At 47.7% G+C, this 18,603-nt stretch overlaps 1 protein-coding gene across 3 annotated transcripts in view; it reads left to right on the top strand.

Moving 5' to 3' along the window:
• The first annotated feature begins 205 nt into the window (after positions 1 to 205).
• abhd5b (abhydrolase domain containing 5, lysophosphatidic acid acyltransferase b) overlaps positions 206 to 18,603 on the top strand; it is a 43,871-nt gene continuing 25,473 nt past the window's right edge. Inside the window, exons 1-4 of one of the 3 annotated variants that reach the window (XM_077195557.1) lie at positions 242 to 326; positions 1,509 to 1,594; positions 1,675 to 1,719; positions 1,873 to 2,083. In XM_077195557.1, the coding sequence (XP_077051672.1) occupies positions 286 to 326; positions 1,509 to 1,594; positions 1,675 to 1,719; positions 1,873 to 2,083 (383 nt within the window). In that variant the 5' untranslated portion in view covers positions 242 to 285. Of the gene's footprint in view, positions 327 to 1,508; positions 1,595 to 1,674; positions 2,084 to 18,603 lie in introns of all 3 variants that reach the window. The other 2 variants (XM_077195556.1, XM_077195558.1) reach the window with 2 other exon arrangements.

Here is an 18,603-nt window from a genome sequence, read left to right as displayed (position 1 = left end):
AAAAAAATAGACGTAGACTTTCAAAAACTTCATTGGTGTTGGAGGACACAAGTCATAAAAGATGTAATAATAGCAAATACATAATAGCAAATGGCCCTTGTGGCCCTACAGAGATGTGACCTCTATCCGCTATAAATGAAAATGAAAATGTGCTTTAATCAAGAGTGGGTGAAAGGTGCTTCTTTGGCCCTTGGGGATCTTCTTTGACCACTTCCCTATTTTCACTGCCTGTGTAGCAAGATCACATTCTCACAAAAATAATATGTCAGTGATGAAAGAGGAACAATGAGAACAAATGAAGAGGAATTTGTACTTACAGAAAGGAGGTAAGCTGTGTATGTTAACAACTCTGTGTACGTGTATGTTTATAAAATAAATAGATACAACAGCTCATGCAACTAGATCTAACAGTTGTAGTAGTAGTAGTAGATGCTTTTTGTGCATCAAAAATATTATTTCTTATATATATTTTCTATAATACATATTTTCTTAAATTATTTAACATTTTTTAATTACTTTTTCGATTTTGTTTATATATATATATATATATATATATATATATATATATATATACACAGAGAGAGAGAGAGAGTCTATTTTAAATTCTTTTTATCATTTTAAGGATTCAGATTTTAGAAGTAAAAAACTTGTTATCAATGAGAACAGAAAATGTTAGACATTGTTATGTGCAGAAATCTGGAATAAATCTAAATCTAAGACTCGTAGATAAAATAACTGATGAAAACTTACTATTATTTTCATTTTTCAAAACAAAATTTGCACTACAAAAAACAGCAATGATATTTAACTTTTAAAGCTGACAACCATGTAATGCACTTGGTATGTCGTAGGAAAACATTTTGAATGTGCACATTCACATCAGAAATAATTGAATAAACTTAGTTGCATGTGCTTCATTGCTCAGACTCCGTCTGGTTGTTTCAATGGTCAGACTTTGCCTGAATGTCTCAATGCTCAGACTTCGTCTGGATGTTTCAATACTCGGACCTCGTTTGCATGCACAAATCTAACAAGCCTTACCACAGCAAAAACTGGACTATTATTGCCCGTTTACTGCAATCATAAGATTATAAGACAATCATAAGATTGAACAACAAAACATTGCAAGAGCAAGTAAAATAAGTAATATAAAATGTAAAAACAAATGTAAAAACAATAGTAATGAATACATGATTAAATGATGAATCAAATGACTGTTTATGTATAATCATACATGATTACTCAGAATTCTTAGATCCTTCAACATTTAGGTTCAGGATTGTCATCATCATTACATTTGTAAAATGGAGATAAATAAAAGTACGGATCATGTAAAACCCTTGTGAAATGCCAGAAGGGCATGTCTTAGTTCTGCCTGTTGGACAGAAAATGTTCTGAGACAAGAGCCAGAGGGATGATGAGAAAGTCAAGGGAAATAAACTAAAAACGGAACAGTTGTTTCATTTTGTCTTCTTGTCAAATGGGCATTTGTTCACTGCACATTATAGATCGGGGTGTATCTCCAGCTGGCTGCCGTCCTGGTGTCCCACCTCACCCTCCCATCTTATAAAATCAGAAGACAGAATCCTGAAACGTAAGTATATATGTGTAAGTGTGTAACTCCTAAAAAGATTCTGATCTCCATACAAACTATTCAACATATTGTATTTTCAGCCATCAAAGTGAAGTTTACTCAAGGACATGTTCCAATTTCTTATGGCAACTACATTTGGACTCTGGGCTTTAATGAAACAGAGAGCTCATCTGACCTCTCAGCCTCTGGGGTTCAACGCCTTCAGGTTCCTTTAGTGCTACTACATGGTTTTGGGGGTGGAGTGGGTCTCTGGGTGAAAAACCTGTCTACCCTTGCAGGGGAAGGAAGGCCTGTGTACGCACTGGACATGCTGGGTTTTGGACGCAGCAGTCGACCAACCTTTGGCAGGGATGCCAAGGATGCAGAGGACCAGTTTGTAGAATCCGTGGAGGACTGGAGAAAGGCAGAAGGGTTGGAACATATGATTCTCCTGGGCCATGATTTTGGAGGATATGTGTCTACTGCCTATGCCCTGAAATATCCTCATAGGTAAATGTTTGTGTGTTTTTTAAGTAACGGATAAACCACAGCTATCTGTAGATTAAACTTGTTACCCCTTAAGCCCTAACTGTCCCACCCATGGGACACCATCCCAAGAAAAAAATTCATAATCAAATTACTAAGCAACCACTGAATGTAATAACACAAAATAGGTATCATTTTAAAGCTTAGAATCACAGCTTTTCAATGCACCTACATTCCAACGCACCCCACTTCCTTTTTATTCAACTAATAATTCAACTAATAACAACTCATTTGGTTTTCAACCAATTTTAATGGTGTCTATTTTTGGTGTATTTGGTTATAGCCTATAACCTCTGCTGTCTTGGTTTTGAGTTAAACGCCTAAGAAAAATTGGTCTTTGTTTTAATGGTGTCTTTGTTTTAATGGAATAGTCGATGCTGCCACGCCCCCATGTCGCGCCCGTGATGGAAAGTTCGGATCGTTTTACTGACTCTATTGTTCAATCTCGTTCATCAAAATTAACTAATCTTTTTTCTAGTCATTTCAGGGGCTTTACATATAAAAGGCAATTCCCCGAACACAATCCACCTACGCAATCTTGATCATATTCTGAATTAAGAAATCATTATAATGCAGTCAAAAATAATTTACAGGGAACATTAATAATTACTTGAACTTCCGAGTCTTTTGTTCATTCGGAAAAAAACACACGTGTTGAAAGGTTGTGAGTCCTCTAACTTAGATTCTATGCCCGAGCCCGAACTTGGCCCGACCCGGGCCGATATTTCCCGTCACTATCCTCGCGCCGGGCTCTTGATCTATAGACTGGCACTCCCAACGCAATAGAGTGCGTCGCGGGACTAGATTTGATGGCCGAGTGCGAGCGCGGGCGGTAATGCACTCACTCTGTGTGTGCGGGAGAATAAAACGATTCGCGGGACTCCCGTAAACTAGAAATATCTATGAATAAAACATATAAAAACTAATACATTTGTATTTATCTGTTGCAGAAAAGCAACAAGAACAACGAAAACAAAAATAGAAACGATTTACAGGCCAGAGTTTCTATTTATAACGGTTTGCAGCGTTGAGCGATTTAGCCAATCACAGACATATACGTGTTGATTTCTTGAACGCAATGGCCAATCAGAAGCATTTAAGATAGACTCAGCGCTCAAAACAGACTTTTTGTTCAGTGCTGAATTCTGTAAGCTGGCAAATCCTCTAATTATAAGAAACAAAGTGTAGGCTATATATTATGAAAGATTCATTGTGCAGCCAGTTTCATTGATAATAACAGAGATGTGTGAGATTGCGATGAACTGATGTCAGCTTTTTAGGAGCAACAGCAACCTGTGCTTAAAAAAAAAAAGAAGTAAAAATCGAGAATCGAATCGAACCGTGATCTTAGAATCGAAAATGTAATCGAATCGAGGATTTGGAGAATCGTGACACCCCTAATATGTAGAGGTGTAACGATATTCAAACCGAACCGAAAAACCGCGATACAGAACCCACGATACGTATCGCGGTTCTCTCATGGCGTACCGAATATGAATATATATATATGAATGGACACCTGAAGGTATGTTGTAAGATACAGTATACTAATTGAAAGGCATCATAACTCGTTTAATCGCTCAATCAGTGTTTCAGCAGCGGAAATACGTCAATAAAACAGCTTTGTCACAAAGCATTATATTTACCTCAGCAGGCTAGTCATAATTACAGTGTCCACAGCTTGTTGGTTCATAGAGAAATGAACTCTTGCACTAAATAAATGCACTATATTAGCCTACATATTAGGCTAGATTTTACTTAACCTGTTAATGATATCTTAATTATTTAATGTATGTTTAAAATATCTTTAATGAAAATGACAGAAACTTTGTAAATTATTATATTTCAATAACGAATTAGAGTAAAAACATAAGTTATGTAAAATGCAAAAACTGCCTTATGTTCAGTTTAAATTTTTTCATACAATGTGTTGGGTGATGATTATTATATCTAAAAAATAAATAGCATCTGAATTTAGGCTAAAAGTCTAGGCTCTTATGTTAACCTTTAATGTTATTGTAATGTGTTGGCTCCATATAGTTTACAGCATTAGCAGACCTTTTTTTAAAATCCTTGCAAAACGTTTAATTGTAAGTGAAATAATTTAAAGACAAAGACAATTTTTTCATTAAACCACTGTTTTAAAAAAGCAATTTTAGCTTTCTAAACCCACCCCACCGAACCGTACCGAACTGAGACGTCAAAACCGTGGGAAGAACCGAACCGTCAGTTTTGTGTATCGTTTCACCCCTAGTCATATGTCATTTGAAAGGTCTCATGGAGTAGATCACAACAAGCCCAATTGTTTTGGGCTTTGACTAAACTTGAGTGAGTTTTTGTAAGTTAAGCCCTGCAAGACCCATATGTAAATAATATACTGATGTGGCATTCACGTGGCGTTATTCACTCGTAACTTCATGAAACATGGAAAATTGCACATCCTTATTTAAAGCAGATTCTCACGATTAAAAATAGCCTAAAGACACCATAATCCGTCACTCAGATCTAAATATATTCCTCGTTATGTTATAACACACAGAAAACAGCACAGATGCACATGAGTAAAAAAGTTGCTTAGACTTGGCGTTTTTGCGGGTAACTTCATGAAACATGCTCCGATCGTTAAAAATGGCACATCCTTATTTACAACAGACTTTCACGATTAAAAAAAGACCAAAGTCACCAAAATCCGTCACTCAGATCTAAAGATATCCCTCATTGAGTTATGACACATGTAACCCCACAGGCGTAAATAAGCTAAGTAAAAATTTGTTTAACAAAGCTTAAAGTAGCATTTAGGCTTTTAACTTCATGAAACATTCTCCGATCGTTAAAAATGGCACATCCTTATTTACAGCAGACTCTCACGATTAACAAGAGACCAAAGTCACCATAATCCATTTTTCAGACCTAAAGATATCCCTCACAGAAATATAATACATATAACCTCACAGTCACACATATAAGCCAAGTAAACAAATATAGCTTTAAAAGAGTTTTTAGGCTGGTAACTTCATGAAACATACTACGATCGTTGAAAATGGCACATCCATATTTACAGCAGACTCTCACGATTAAAAAGAGATCATAATCCGTCGCTTAGATCTAAAGTTCTCTTACGAGAGTATCTCTCGTACTGCGTAATATCTTACGCTATGGGGAAAACCTCTTTTCCACGAGATATTGAAGCCAAAAATTATCCTTAATTTTGAATTAATGTAAAACGCTGTGCGGCAGTGTGCAGACATAGGCAAGACAGCTCGCGCGCCTATTGGCTGCCCTGCGGCAACAGCAGCAGCCTATCGAGGGAGGCCCTGCACGACGTGATACCCAATGGGGGCGCTTCGCGCCCATTTCGTCATGTCCCGCCAGAATAGGCGTGGCCTTGGCCTATAAATACGCTAGACAGGCTGATACAAACTGATTTTCATCTCTTCAGCGAAGCACTACAGCATCGCTGGATCCGGAGTGAGAAGCCGCGCCGTTGACAGAAAGCCTTCTGCGGGACGAGCCTTCGAGCCTGAAGCCGCAGGCCTTCAACTCGCCGCCTTCAGCCGCCGTACCTGCTACGCTTTCCGGCGTCTCTATATCCTTAATTGCTAGAGTGTGTGTTCGCCGCTACGACTCACACTCTCACTGTTTATCTCTCTCTCCTAAAAGAGCTGCGTCTTTTTAAAGATGCAAAGGTCCTGCGCCTCGTGCCGAGCCACACTCAGCGACGGGGACCGTCACGTCATCTGCGTTTCCTGCCTGGGTGAGGAGCCTGCAATGCAGCCCGCGGTAGCGCCGCGCCGTAAAAAGCGCCTTGCTCAGCGCGATCCCGAGCCTTCTCCTGCCCGCCAAAGCTCGCTGGTTCGCCCGCCAGCATCGCTCGAGTCGCTCACCGACGGACAACGGCCGCCGTCTGCCGCCGCTTCCGTCATTGAGATCGACGAAACAGCCGAGGCCTGTTCTATCCTGGCATCAGACAGTGAGGATTGGGCGAGCTCTGTGGACCTACCCCCCGCTGCCTGCAAGCCTGCCGGAAAACGAGCTGGCATTGAATCAGAGCTGATGGGTCTGCTCTCTCAAGCCGTCGATAACCTCGGCCTCGACTGGGAGGTGTCCGCGCAGCCAGCGCGCAACCATCTGGACGGATGCTTCCTCAAAAAGGACCACGTGCCGTCACACTCTAGACCCGTGTCTTTTCTTCCTGAGCTTCACGAAGAAGTCTCGAGGTCTTGGAACGCCCCCTTCTCAGCCAGGATACGTACCTCTGTCTCTGCTGCATTCTCCACTGTGGACGGTGCGAAAGATAGAGGGTACCTTTCTCTTCCTCCAGTGGAAGCAGCGGTAGCATCACATCTCTGCCCGCCCTAGGCTGGACGGCGAGCGCAGACAGTGCTGCCATCCAAGGCCTGCCGAGTGACGTCAGCCATGCACGGTCGCGCTTACACCGCCGCCGGACAAGCTATGTCAGCGCTGCAAACAATGGCCATATTGCAAATCTTCCAGGCCGACCTTCTCTGTAAAATGGACGAGGAAGGCGTGGAATTGATCAGCATCGCGGATTTAAGAAGCGCTACGGACCAGGCTCTACACGCTGCGAAATCTGCTGCACAGGCGATGGGGCGGAACATGGCCTCTCTCACCGTGGCTTAGAGACACCTTTGATTGACGCTGTCTGAGATGACGGATTCAGAGCGCGCTGTTTTTCTCGACACGCCCATTTCGTCAGCGGGCCTCTTCAGATCTACAGTCAAAGATTTCGTGGACAGATACCAAGAGGTTCAAAAGACATCACAGTCAAGTCAAGTCAACCTCATTTATATAGCGCTTTTAACAATGTAGATTGTTTCAAAGCAGCTTTACAGAGATAAACATATAATTTAAGGTAACAGAGATTGGTTTGGTTTTATAGTGGTTCTTGAAAAATGTTTTTTCCAGCTAAAGTTAGTTTTGATTGATTCACTTACGTCTAAATGATCATTTGTTATTAAATTCGGGGCCGCTAAGGCCACACCGTTCTCTCTAAACAGACTTTAAACGTGAACCTGTGATAGACGCTGATGGCATTCACATGCGCATTAAGAATTGATTCTATAGTTATGTGCGTTTGAATATATGTGCGCAGGTTTGTAATTCCTTACAAACCATGCCTAAACAAACTACTTGTCTTGTCTATAAATTTTGATGCAGAATTTTATTTTATCTTATCACTTTGGGTAGGTACGCGAACCGAAAAATTCCACAACGCTTTAACTGTAGAGTGGTATAGGGATCCTCCATATGGAGAGGCCGGTTGGCACTTCAGCACTGCATTGTCATCAGGTCCAGGCGAAAGTCCTTCGTCAGATCTGGAAACGGCATGGATCCGGCAGGCTGCAGGAAAACCTCAGGATAAACAAAGACACTAAAATTAGCGTAGATGCCATTCTTCTTATGATGTAACGAGTACATCAGGATTTAAGGGAAGTGTTCCCAGTTCTGGCTGACCTAATCTAAGCAGCCTAATATTGAATTATAGAAGTCTATAGAGTGTTATGTGAATGCTAGGTCAAAGAGATGTGTTTTTAGTCTAGCTTTGAACTGACAGACTGTGTCTGCTTCCCGGACAATGTTAGGAAGATCTTTCCAAAGTTTTGGTGCTAAATAGGAAAAGGATCTACCGCCAGCAGTCGATTCAGATATTCTAGGTATTATCAACTGGCCAGAACTTTGAGATCGCAATAGACGTGAAGGACTATAATGCGTTAAGAGCTCGCTCAAGTACTGGGGAGCTAAACCATTTAGTGCTTTGTAAGTAATCAGCAATATTTTAAAATTTATACGATGTTTAATAGGGAGCCAATGCAGTGTTGACAGAACCGGGCTAATATGGTCGTACTTCCTGGTTTTGGTAAGAACTCTAGCGGCTGCGTTTTGAACTAGCTGTAGTTTGTTTATTAAGCGTGCAGGGCAACCACCCAGTAGAGCATTATAATAATCTAGCCTTGATGTCATGAACGCATGAACTAGTTGTTCCGCATTTGTCAATGAGAGCATATGACGTAATTTAGATATATTTTTAAGATGGAAAAATGCGGTTTTACAGACACTAGACACGTGACTTTCAAATGAAAGATTGGTATCAAAGAGCACACCCAGGTTCCTAACTGACGACGAAGACTTAACAGAGCAGCCATCAAGTGTTAGACGGTATTCTAGGTTATTACGTGTGGAAGTTTTTTGTCCAATAATTAGAATCTCTGTTTTTTCAGAATTTAGTAGTAGGAAATTACTTGTCATCCAATTTTTGATATCAACTATGCATTCCGATAATTTTGTGAATTGGTGAGTTTCGTTAGGTTTGGAAGAAATATAGAGCTGAGTATCATCAGCATAACAGTGAAAGCTAATTCCATGTTTCCTAATGATATCTCCTAAAGGTAGCATGTACAGAGTGAACAGCAGCGGTCCTAGTACTGAGCCTTGTGGCACGCCATACTGAACTTTTGACCGATAAGACATCTCTTCATTTACTGCTACAAACTGATAGCAGTCAGATAAATATGATTTAAACCATGCTAATGCAATTCCACTAATGCCAACATAGTTTTCTAGTCTATTTAAGAGAATGTTGTGGTCAATGGTGTCAAATGCAGCACTAAGATCAAGTAACACTAATAGAGAGATACAACCACGATCGGATGATAAGAGCAAATCATTTGTGACTCTAATGAGAGCTGTCTCAGTGCTATGGTGCGGTCTAAATCCTGACTGGAAATCCTTGCAGATACCATTTCTTTCAAGAAAGGAACACAGTTGTGAGGATACTGCCTTTTCTAGTATCTTTGACAGAAAAGGTAGATTTGAGTTCGGCCTGTAATTGACTAATTCTGTAGGATCAAGTTGCGTTTTTTTAACAAGGCGATGTAGCACTTGCTCCCGAAGTGCTCTAGTTCCGCAGCAGGTCGCTCGAAACAGCTGTCTGCCGGGAGCTCCCAGCCGCAGCCAACGCCACCCGCCGCCGCTGCTTTTCAGCGCCGTCAGGCCCGAGAACAGAGACTCTCGCTCTGCCGCACGCCGCCCCCCCCTCAGCGTGGGCCCCGGCCGAGGATTGAGATCAAGCCCGAAGTCCCAAAGCCTTCCTAGCCATCCTAGAAAAGCGACGGTGTTCAGATCCCGCTGCGGACGGATTTTCACCGAAACGATTCGCTCGTCCAGTTCTATGCAATGTGACTGTTCCAGTGTATTTAGCAGTCAACAAGCCGGTTTGTTTGCCAGCTTGCCTGCACACAAAAGCCGTTGTTACGGCTACCCAGATAAATCCAATAAAGAGTGTATTTTCTGGTGTTCCGGCCACGCCCAATGGTGTTATGAGTGTTGTAAGAATGCCCATGTCTCAGTGCCCATTCCCACACACAGACACAGCCCGCCTCAGTTCAGGGCTAGCAAAAATAAAATCGACTCATGACGATTGTGCGAAAAATGTAGTGAATGTGCCAACGTCACAGTGCCCACAAACACTACACGATGCGTGTCCCACGGTTTCTGTGAAAATGAAACCAGCACACATTCAGTCAGCACAAGCCGACGGTGTTCTCTGTGCAGTGAGTGTGCCCGCTGTCCCGCGCCCACATTCCCTCACAAACACGCTCAACCCTACGAGGTTTGTCCCGCTCGCTCTCTCTCCACAATCTGTTATAGAGAAACCGAGCGCGACCAGGCTGCCCGCCGTGATCGGCGCGCCCCCCGCCTCGCACGCTGTAAACACAGTGTTTATGTCTCAGCACACGGAAGCTCTGCGGCCGCCGCTATGCTGCGGCCAGAGCCCAGATTTAATTCTACCTCTAGCTATTCACGCATATGCGTGGGCAAAGCTTCCCGGGGTATCAGAATGGGTGTTGAACACAATAAAAAGAGGCTATTCGCTACAGTTCGCTCGACATCCGTTACACAGCGCGTGTCGAAACCACGGTAAACAACGAAGTATCTTATTTACTTCGAGCCGAAATTGCGAAACTACTGAGCAAAGGGGCCATAGAACCTTTATCTCAGGCTCAGAGCGAAGGGGGGCTATACAGCAGATATTTTCTGGTACCGAAAAAAGACGGGGGTCTCAGACCCATTCTAGATCTGCGACAGCTGAACAGAGTGCTTGTGAAGCGCCAGTTCAGGATGCTGACAGCCAGGAAAATCCTCGCGCAAGTTCGCCAGGGAGACTGGTTTATGTCAATAGATCTGAAAGACGCCTATTTCCAAATACAAATAGCGTCAAGTCACGTGCGATTTTTGAGATTCGCCTTCGAGGGGCAGGCATATCAATACACAGTCCTACCGTTCGGCCTGTCCCTAGCGCCCCGTATATTTACGAAGTGCATGGACGCGGCTCTCGCATCCCTGAAACTGCAGGGCATGCGAGTTCTGAACTACTTGGACGATTGGCTGATACTAGCTCGATCGCACTCAGAGCTCATAGAACACAGAACCACATTACTCGAGCATCTCGAGAATCTGGGTCTCACAGTCAATTGGGCGAAGAGTTCGCTGTTTCCCAGCCAGAAAATTTATTTTCTTGGAACAGTGCTGGACTCGCTGTCTATGACAGCACGTCTGTCGCCGGAGCGCAGACTGGACATTCAGCGCGCCGCGAAATCCTTCCGCCGTGGCTCTATAGTCCCTCTCAAAAGGTTTCAGAAAATGCTGGGCCTGATGGCATCAGCATCTTCAGTACTTCAGCTGGGCCTGCTTCGCATGCACCCACTGCAGTTGTGGCTGAAAGCGCGAGTCTCGCCCCGGGCATGGACCTCTGGTCTGTTTCGCCTCAGGGTTGACATGGAATGCGTTTCGGCTCTGTAACCTTGGAAAATGGCCAACTGGTGTCAGTCAGGCGTTAGTCTGGGGACTCCCTCGAGTGTGAAGGTGGTGTCCACGGACGCCTCCACCTCGGGATGGGGAGCGCTGCTCGAGGGCAGACCGTTCTTTGGCCAGTGGTCAGAACGGGATAGGTTTCTACACATAAACTGTCTAGAGATGTTGGCAGTCGACAACGCGCTACGGCGCTTTTGACCCCAGATAAAAGGCCACCATGTTTTGGTCCGGTCGGACAACATGTCAGTGGTGGCATTCATAAATCACCAGGGCGGCATCAGGTCCCGAAACCTTTACAGGCTGACGGAACGCCTCCTGGTCTGGGCTCTGCACAACATGCTTTCACTGAGGGCAGCGCATGTGCCTGGTCACCTGAATCTGGGACCAGACAGACTGTCCAGAAACAATGTCCCAGCAGGAGAATGGTCGCTGCACCCACAGATGATCTAACTTTTGTGGGAGACATTCGGCAGAGCGCAGGTGGACCTGTTCGCGTCCCAAGAAAACGCTCACTGTCCGAACTTTTTCTCCAAAAGCAGGGATACGCTGGCTCACGTATGGCCCCGCTGCCCCCTCTATGCTTTTCACCCCGTCTCGCTCCTGCCTCAAGTGCTGGAACGGATCAGGCAAAACAGATGCCCAGTGCTGCTCATGGCTCCGCTTTGGACGAACCAGACTTGGTTCCCAGCCCTGAATGGGCTGACCAGCACTGCCCCGTGGCCTATACCGTTGAGGAGAGACCTCCTCTCTCAGGCAAACGGCTTGATTTGGCATCCTCGCCCGGATCTGTGGTCCCTACATGCATGGGCCATCAACGAGTACCCGCTAATCTCCCGGAGGCAGTGTTAAACACGATCACGCAGGCTACAGCCTACTAGACGGCTCTATTCCTCAAAATGGTCAGTGTTCTCTGCCTGGTGTCAAGCTCAGGGCTTTTCACCCGTAGACTGCGGGGTGGCAGAAGTGCTCTCCTTCCTTCAGGAGCTGCTGGATAAGGGTAGAACCCCATCCACGCTAAAAGTATACGTAGCGGCCATAGCGGCGTTTGCAAAAGCGACGTCTAGCCAGTCACTGGGGAAAAATGACCTGGTCGTGCGATTCCTCAGGGCAGCTCGGAGGCTGAATCCTCCCAGACCCCCCTCAGTCCCTGTGTGGGACCTTTCTACGGTTTTGGAAGCCATGAAAGGTGCTCCATTCGAGCCAATCCATTTGTCAGACATGAAACATCTGTCTTTCAAAACGGTGTTTCTTATGGCTCTCGCTTCAGTGAAGCGCATAGGGGACTTACAAGCGCTCTCAGTAAGCGCTCTCATGTATGGAGTTTGGGCCTAATGACTCAAAAGTCATACTCAAACCAAGGCACGGGTACGTGCCCAAATCCCTCAACAAACCATTCAGGGCCCAGGTTATTTCCCTGTGCGCCCTCCCGGTTCATGAGGAGGAGGAGGATGCGAGTCTCCTTTGCCCAATCAGGGCACTGAGAGCTTATGTATCCCGCTCAGCTGTCTTCAGACAGACCGAGCAGCTCTTTGTTTTGTTCGGCGGACGCTCCAAGGGACTGGCCGCATCAAAACAGAGCCTATCCAGATGGATAGTCGATGCCATAGCGCTGGCTCCTCCATGAGAGGAGTGGCCTCGTCGTGGGCGTGGTCTAGCGGGATTTCCTTGCAGGATATCTGTATGGCGGCAGGCTGGGCCTCGCCGTCTACATTTATAAGGTTTTATAACCTAGAGGTTCCCGCCTTACAGGCCAAGCTGCTGTCGGTCTAGAATTCAGTACTATCTGCCCCGCTGCGCCGGCGCAGAATGCTGAGTTTTGCTTGTGCATCGCTCACTGATCGATAGAACAGCTCCATGGGTGTTGAATAACCTGTATTTATACCCAGTTCAGGCTGAAAACGTTCACCCTGTCTGCGTGAAACACTGTTAACATAACTAGCTCCTGTGGGATGCTATTTCATGGGGAATGATGCTTGTAGCCTCTCTTCTCCGACTCTCTGTGAGTCTACGGTGATTATGCACTATATGAGCCCCGGGCTACTGCCCTTGGGACTTTGGTGTCGGATCCCAGTACGCACGGCGTGTTGCATTGTGTTCCCCATAGCGTAAGATATTACGCAGTATGAGAGATACTCTCGTAAGAGAACGTACTCGGTTACTTACGTAACCTCGGTTCCCGTTCAGTCGATAATGGGATCTCGCTAGAGAGCCTGTCTTCTTCGAGTACTATTGAACGAGCCAATGTAATTGGCGTGCGTGATTCGCATCACACACTCCGCCCCTGCGGCGCAGGTATAAATACGGAAGTGGATGCACGCACTAGTTGCCTTTCGCTTCGGAGCCGATCGTTTGATGTCTCTGAGAGTGCTGTTGTCTACAACGAGCGAGTGTTTCGGTGTTCTTCAGGAAGACTCTCCCAGTGCTGGTGTTCTACAGCGCGAGTGCAGCGGTGATTGCGAGCTTTGAGCTCTCAACTGCTGTTTTAACAGCAACAAATTTCTAAATGTTTGTGTGTGTTGATGGCTGGTTAGAGGGCGGAAAAGTGAGTGCTTCTCTGTTTCAGTTCTCTGTTCAGTGTTGCCGCGGTCATTCCCCTGTGTGCTCCGGCACTGGTGACGGTCCTATTTTCTGAAAGAGCAACACGGGTGCGTTTGCGTCTTTTTCAAGATGTCATTCCGCCCGTGCGTTTCTGGGTGCGGTCGTTCCCTGTCTCTCTCTGATGGTCACAACTGTTGTGTCACGTGTTTGGGCTTACAGCACGCTGAGACAGCTTTTGTGGACAGCTCATGTTTTCACAGTGGAAACATGACTGTCGCAGTGTTGAGGGCGAGACTCGCCTTCGTTCGCGGAAAGCGAGTCCCCATTACCATGCCCCACCCTCGGGTGCTGTGTGGGATGGGTGACCGGAGGATAGTGTTGGATGTCCCGCCAGGTAACCATTCCCTGTGGGCTCCTCACTCCTCCCTTCCACTGCAACCACTGGAGCCTCCTGTGTTGTCTGCTGGTCCATCTGTATTGGGTGGACCAGCGGTTTCACTCGGGGCTCCCCTGGAGGACAGGACGCCGATTGCAGCATCGGAGGGTGAGCTGACTTCTAGAGATGATGACTCGGCTGCATTGTCTCCCTCCGGGAGTTCAATGTTGCCCGAGCCGGATCCAGAATTATCAGCTATGCTGAAACGGGCCGCCGAGGCTGCCGGGCTCGAGTGGAACCTCCACCGTGTCCCGTTCAGTCTCGGTTGGAATCTGGAGTTTGGTATCTTGGGGAAGGCCGTGCTGGTTCTCAGCTCGCCGCCCAAGTGCCTTTCTTTCCCGAAATCCATGGAGAGCTTATCAGGTGGTGAACAGCATCTTTCTCTGCCAGAAACTGCCTGAATAGCTTTTCCCCCTCATTACCCTTGATGGAGGAACGGTGAAGGGTTGCGAGGTGTCCCTCCATTGGAGCGGTCTGTCGACACAGGTGCACCTGTGTCCGGCGGCCGCTGCCTTTTGGGGGGATCCTCGTCTCCCCCCTAAGGCCTGTGAGGTTTCGTTCGTTCCGACGGGCAGAGCTTACAAAGCCTGTGGGCAAGCCGCTTCCTCTTGCGTGCCATGGCGTTGCTGCAGGCTAGGGCACCCATGGCATGCACGAGGGTAATCCAGACCGTGCGCTCATAGGTGAGCACCGCACTGCATTCGACCTCACCCTCTGGGGTACGGGTGTCGTAGCGTGCGTGATCGGTCTGGCGATGTCCACCTTGGTGTTGTTTTCTGCAGCCAGAAAATTTATTTTCTTGGAACAGTGCTGGACTCGCTGTCTATGACAGCACGTCTGTCGCCGGAGCGCAGACTGGACATTCAGCGCGCCGCGAAATCCTTCCGCCGTGGCTCTATAGTCCCTCTCAAAAGGTTTCAGAAAATGCTGGGCCTGATGGCATCAGCATCTTCAGTACTTCAGCTGGGCCTGCTTCGCATGCACCCACTGCAGTTGTGGCTGAAAGCGCGAGTCTCGCCCCGGGCATGGACCTCTGGTCTGTTTCGCCTCAGGGTTGACATGGAATGCGTTTCGGCTCTGTAACCTTGGAAAATGGCCAACTGGTGTCAGTCAGGCGTTAGTCTGGGGACTCCCTCGAGTGTGAAGGTGGTGTCCACGGACGCCTCCACCTCGGGATGGGGAGCGCTGCTCGAGGGCAGACCGTTCTTTGGCCAGTGGTCAGAACGGGATAGGTTTCTACACATAAACTGTCTAGAGATGTTGGCAGTCGACAACGCGCTACGGCGCTTTTGACCCCAGATAAAAGGCCACCATGTTTTGGTCCGGTCGGACAACATGTCAGTGGTGGCATTCATAAATCACCAGGGCGGCATCAGGTCCCGAAACCTTTACAGGCTGACGGAACGCCTCCTGGTCTGGGCTCTGCACAACATGCTTTCACTGAGGGCAGCGCATGTGCCTGGTCACCTGAATCTGGGACCAGACAGACTGTCCAGAAACAATGTCCCAGCAGGAGAATGGTCGCTGCACCCACAGATGATCTAACTTTTGTGGGAGACATTCGGCAGAGCGCAGGTGGACCTGTTCGCGTCCCAAGAAAACGCTCACTGTCCGAACTTTTTCTCCAAAAGCAGGGATACGCTGGCTCACGTATGGCCCCGCTGCCCCCTCTATGCTTTTCACCCCGTCTCGCTCCTGCCTCAAGTGCTGGAACGGATCAGGCAAAACAGATGCCCAGTGCTGCTCATGGCTCCGCTTTGGACGAACCAGACTTGGTTCCCAGCCCTGAATGGGCTGACCAGCACTGCCCCGTGGCCTATACCGTTGAGGAGAGACCTCCTCTCTCAGGCAAACGGCTTGATTTGGCATCCTCGCCCGGATCTGTGGTCCCTACATGCATGGGCCATCAACGAGTACCCGCTAATCTCCCGGAGGCAGTGTTAAACACGATCACGCAGGCTACAGCCTACTAGACGGCTCTATTCCTCAAAATGGTCAGTGTTCTCTGCCTGGTGTCAAGCTCAGGGCTTTTCACCCGTAGACTGCGGGGTGGCAGAAGTGCTCTCCTTCCTTCAGGAGCTGCTGGATAAGGGTAGAACCCCATCCACGCTAAAAGTATACGTAGCGGCCATAGCGGCGTTTGCAAAAGCGACGTCTAGCCAGTCACTGGGGAAAAATGACCTGGTCGTGCGATTCCTCAGGGCAGCTCGGAGGCTGAATCCTCCCAGACCCCCCTCAGTCCCTGTGTGGGACCTTTCTACGGTTTTGGAAGCCATGAAAGGTGCTCCATTCGAGCCAATCCATTTGTCAGACATGAAACATCTGTCTTTCAAAACGGTGTTTCTTATGGCTCTCGCTTCAGTGAAGCGCATAGGGGACTTACAAGCGCTCTCAGTAAGCGCTCTCATGTATGGAGTTTGGGCCTAATGACTCAAAAGTCATACTCAAACCAAGGCACGGGTACGTGCCCAAATCCCTCAACAAACCATTCAGGGCCCAGGTTATTTCCCTGTGCGCCCTCCCGGTTCATGAGGAGGAGGAGGATGCGAGTCTCCTTTGCCCAATCAGGGCACTGAGAGCTTATGTATCCCGCTCAGCTGTCTTCAGACAGACCGAGCAGCTCTTTGTTTTGTTCGGCGGACGCTCCAAGGGACTGGCCGCATCAAAACAGAGCCTATCCAGATGGATAGTCGATGCCATAGCGCTGGCTCCTCCATGAGAGGAGTGGCCTCGTCGTGGGCGTGGTCTAGCGGGATTTCCTTGCAGGATATCTGTATGGCGGCAGGCTGGGCCTCGCCGTCTACATTTATAAGGTTTTATAACCTAGAGGTTCCCGCCTTACAGGCCAAGCTGCTGTCGGTCTAGAATTCAGTACTATCTGCCCCGCTGCGCCGGCGCAGAATGCTGAGTTTTGCTTGTGCATCGCTCACTGATCGATAGAACAGCTCCATGGGTGTTGAATAACCTGTATTTATACCCAGTTCAGGCTGAAAACGTTCACCCTGTCTGCGTGAAACACTGTTAACATAACTAGCTCCTGTGGGATGCTATTTCATGGGGAATGATGCTTGTAGCCTCTCTTCTCCGACTCTCTGTGAGTCTACGGTGATTATGCACTATATGAGCCCCGGGCTACTGCCCTTGGGACTTTGGTGTCGGATCCCAGTACGCACGGCGTGTTGCATTGTGTTCCCCATAGCGTAAGATATTACGCAGTATGAGAGATACTCTCGTAAGAGAACGTACTCGGTTACTTACGTAACCTCGGTTCCCGTTCAGTCGATAATGGGATCTCGCTAGAGAGCCTGTCTTCTTCGAGTACTATTGAACGAGCCAATGTAATTGGCGTGCGTGATTCGCATCACACACTCCGCCCCTGCGGCGCAGGTATAAATACGGAAGTGGATGCACGCACTAGTTGCCTTTCGCTTCGGAGCCGATCGTTTGATGTCTCTGAGAGTGCTGTTGTCTACAACGAGCGAGTGTTTCGGTGTTCTTCAGGAAGACTCTCCCAGTGCTGGTGTTCTACAGCGCGAGTGCAGCGGTGATTGCGAGCTTTGAGCTCTCAACTGCTGTTTTAACAGCAACAAATTTCTAAATGTTTGTGTGTGTTGATGGCTGGTTAGAGGGCGGAAAAGTGAGTGCTTCTCTGTTTCAGTTCTCTGTTCAGTGTTGCCGCGGTCATTCCCCTGTGTGCTCCGGCACTGGTGACGGTCCTATTTTCTGAAAGAGCAACACGGGTGCGTTTGCGTCTTTTTCAAGATGTCATTCCGCCCGTGCGTTTCTGGGTGCGGTCGTTCCCTGTCTCTCTCTGATGGTCACAACTGTTGTGTCACGTGTTTGGGCTTACAGCACGCTGAGACAGCTTTTGTGGACAGCTCATGTTTTCACAGTGGAAACATGACTGTCGCAGTGTTGAGGGCGAGACTCGCCTTCGTTCGCGGAAAGCGAGTCCCCATTACCATGCCCCACCCTCGGGTGCTGTGTGGGATGGGTGACCGGAGGATAGTGTTGGATGTCCCGCCAGGTAACCATTCCCTGTGGGCTCCTCACTCCTCCCTTCCACTGCAACCACTGGAGCCTCCTGTGTTGTCTGCTGGTCCATCTGTATTGGGTGGACCAGCGGTTTCACTCGGGGCTCCCCTGGAGGACAGGACGCCGATTGCAGCATCGGAGGGTGAGCTGACTTCTAGAGATGATGACTCGGCTGCATTGTCTCCCTCCGGGAGTTCAATGTTGCCCGAGCCGGATCCAGAATTATCAGCTATGCTGAAACGGGCCGCCGAGGCTGCCGGGCTCGAGTGGAACCTCCACCGTGTCCCGTTCAGTCTCGGTTGGAATCTGGAGTTTGGTATCTTGGGGAAGGCCGTGCTGGTTCTCAGCTCGCCGCCCAAGTGCCTTTCTTTCCCGAAATCCATGGAGAGCTTATCAGGTGGTGAACAGCATCTTTCTCTGCCAGAAACTGCCTGAATAGCTTTTCCCCCTCATTACCCTTGATGGAGGAACGGTGAAGGGTTGCGAGGTGTCCCTCCATTGGAGCGGTCTGTCGACACAGGTGCACCTGTGTCCGGCGGCCGCTGCCTTTTGGGGGGATCCTCGTCTCCCCCCTAAGGCCTGTGAGGTTTCGTTCGTTCCGACGGGCAGAGCTTACAAAGCCTGTGGGCAAGCCGCTTCCTCT

The sequence above is a fragment of the Siphateles boraxobius genome, unplaced genomic scaffold (assembly GCF_051911475.1).
Source record: "Siphateles boraxobius isolate OS27281-9 unplaced genomic scaffold, OSU_SipBor_1 33, whole genome shotgun sequence".
Lineage (NCBI taxonomy): Eukaryota > Metazoa > Chordata > Actinopteri > Cypriniformes > Leuciscidae > Siphateles > Siphateles boraxobius.
This window is presented reverse-complemented; position numbering and strand designations above follow the sequence as displayed.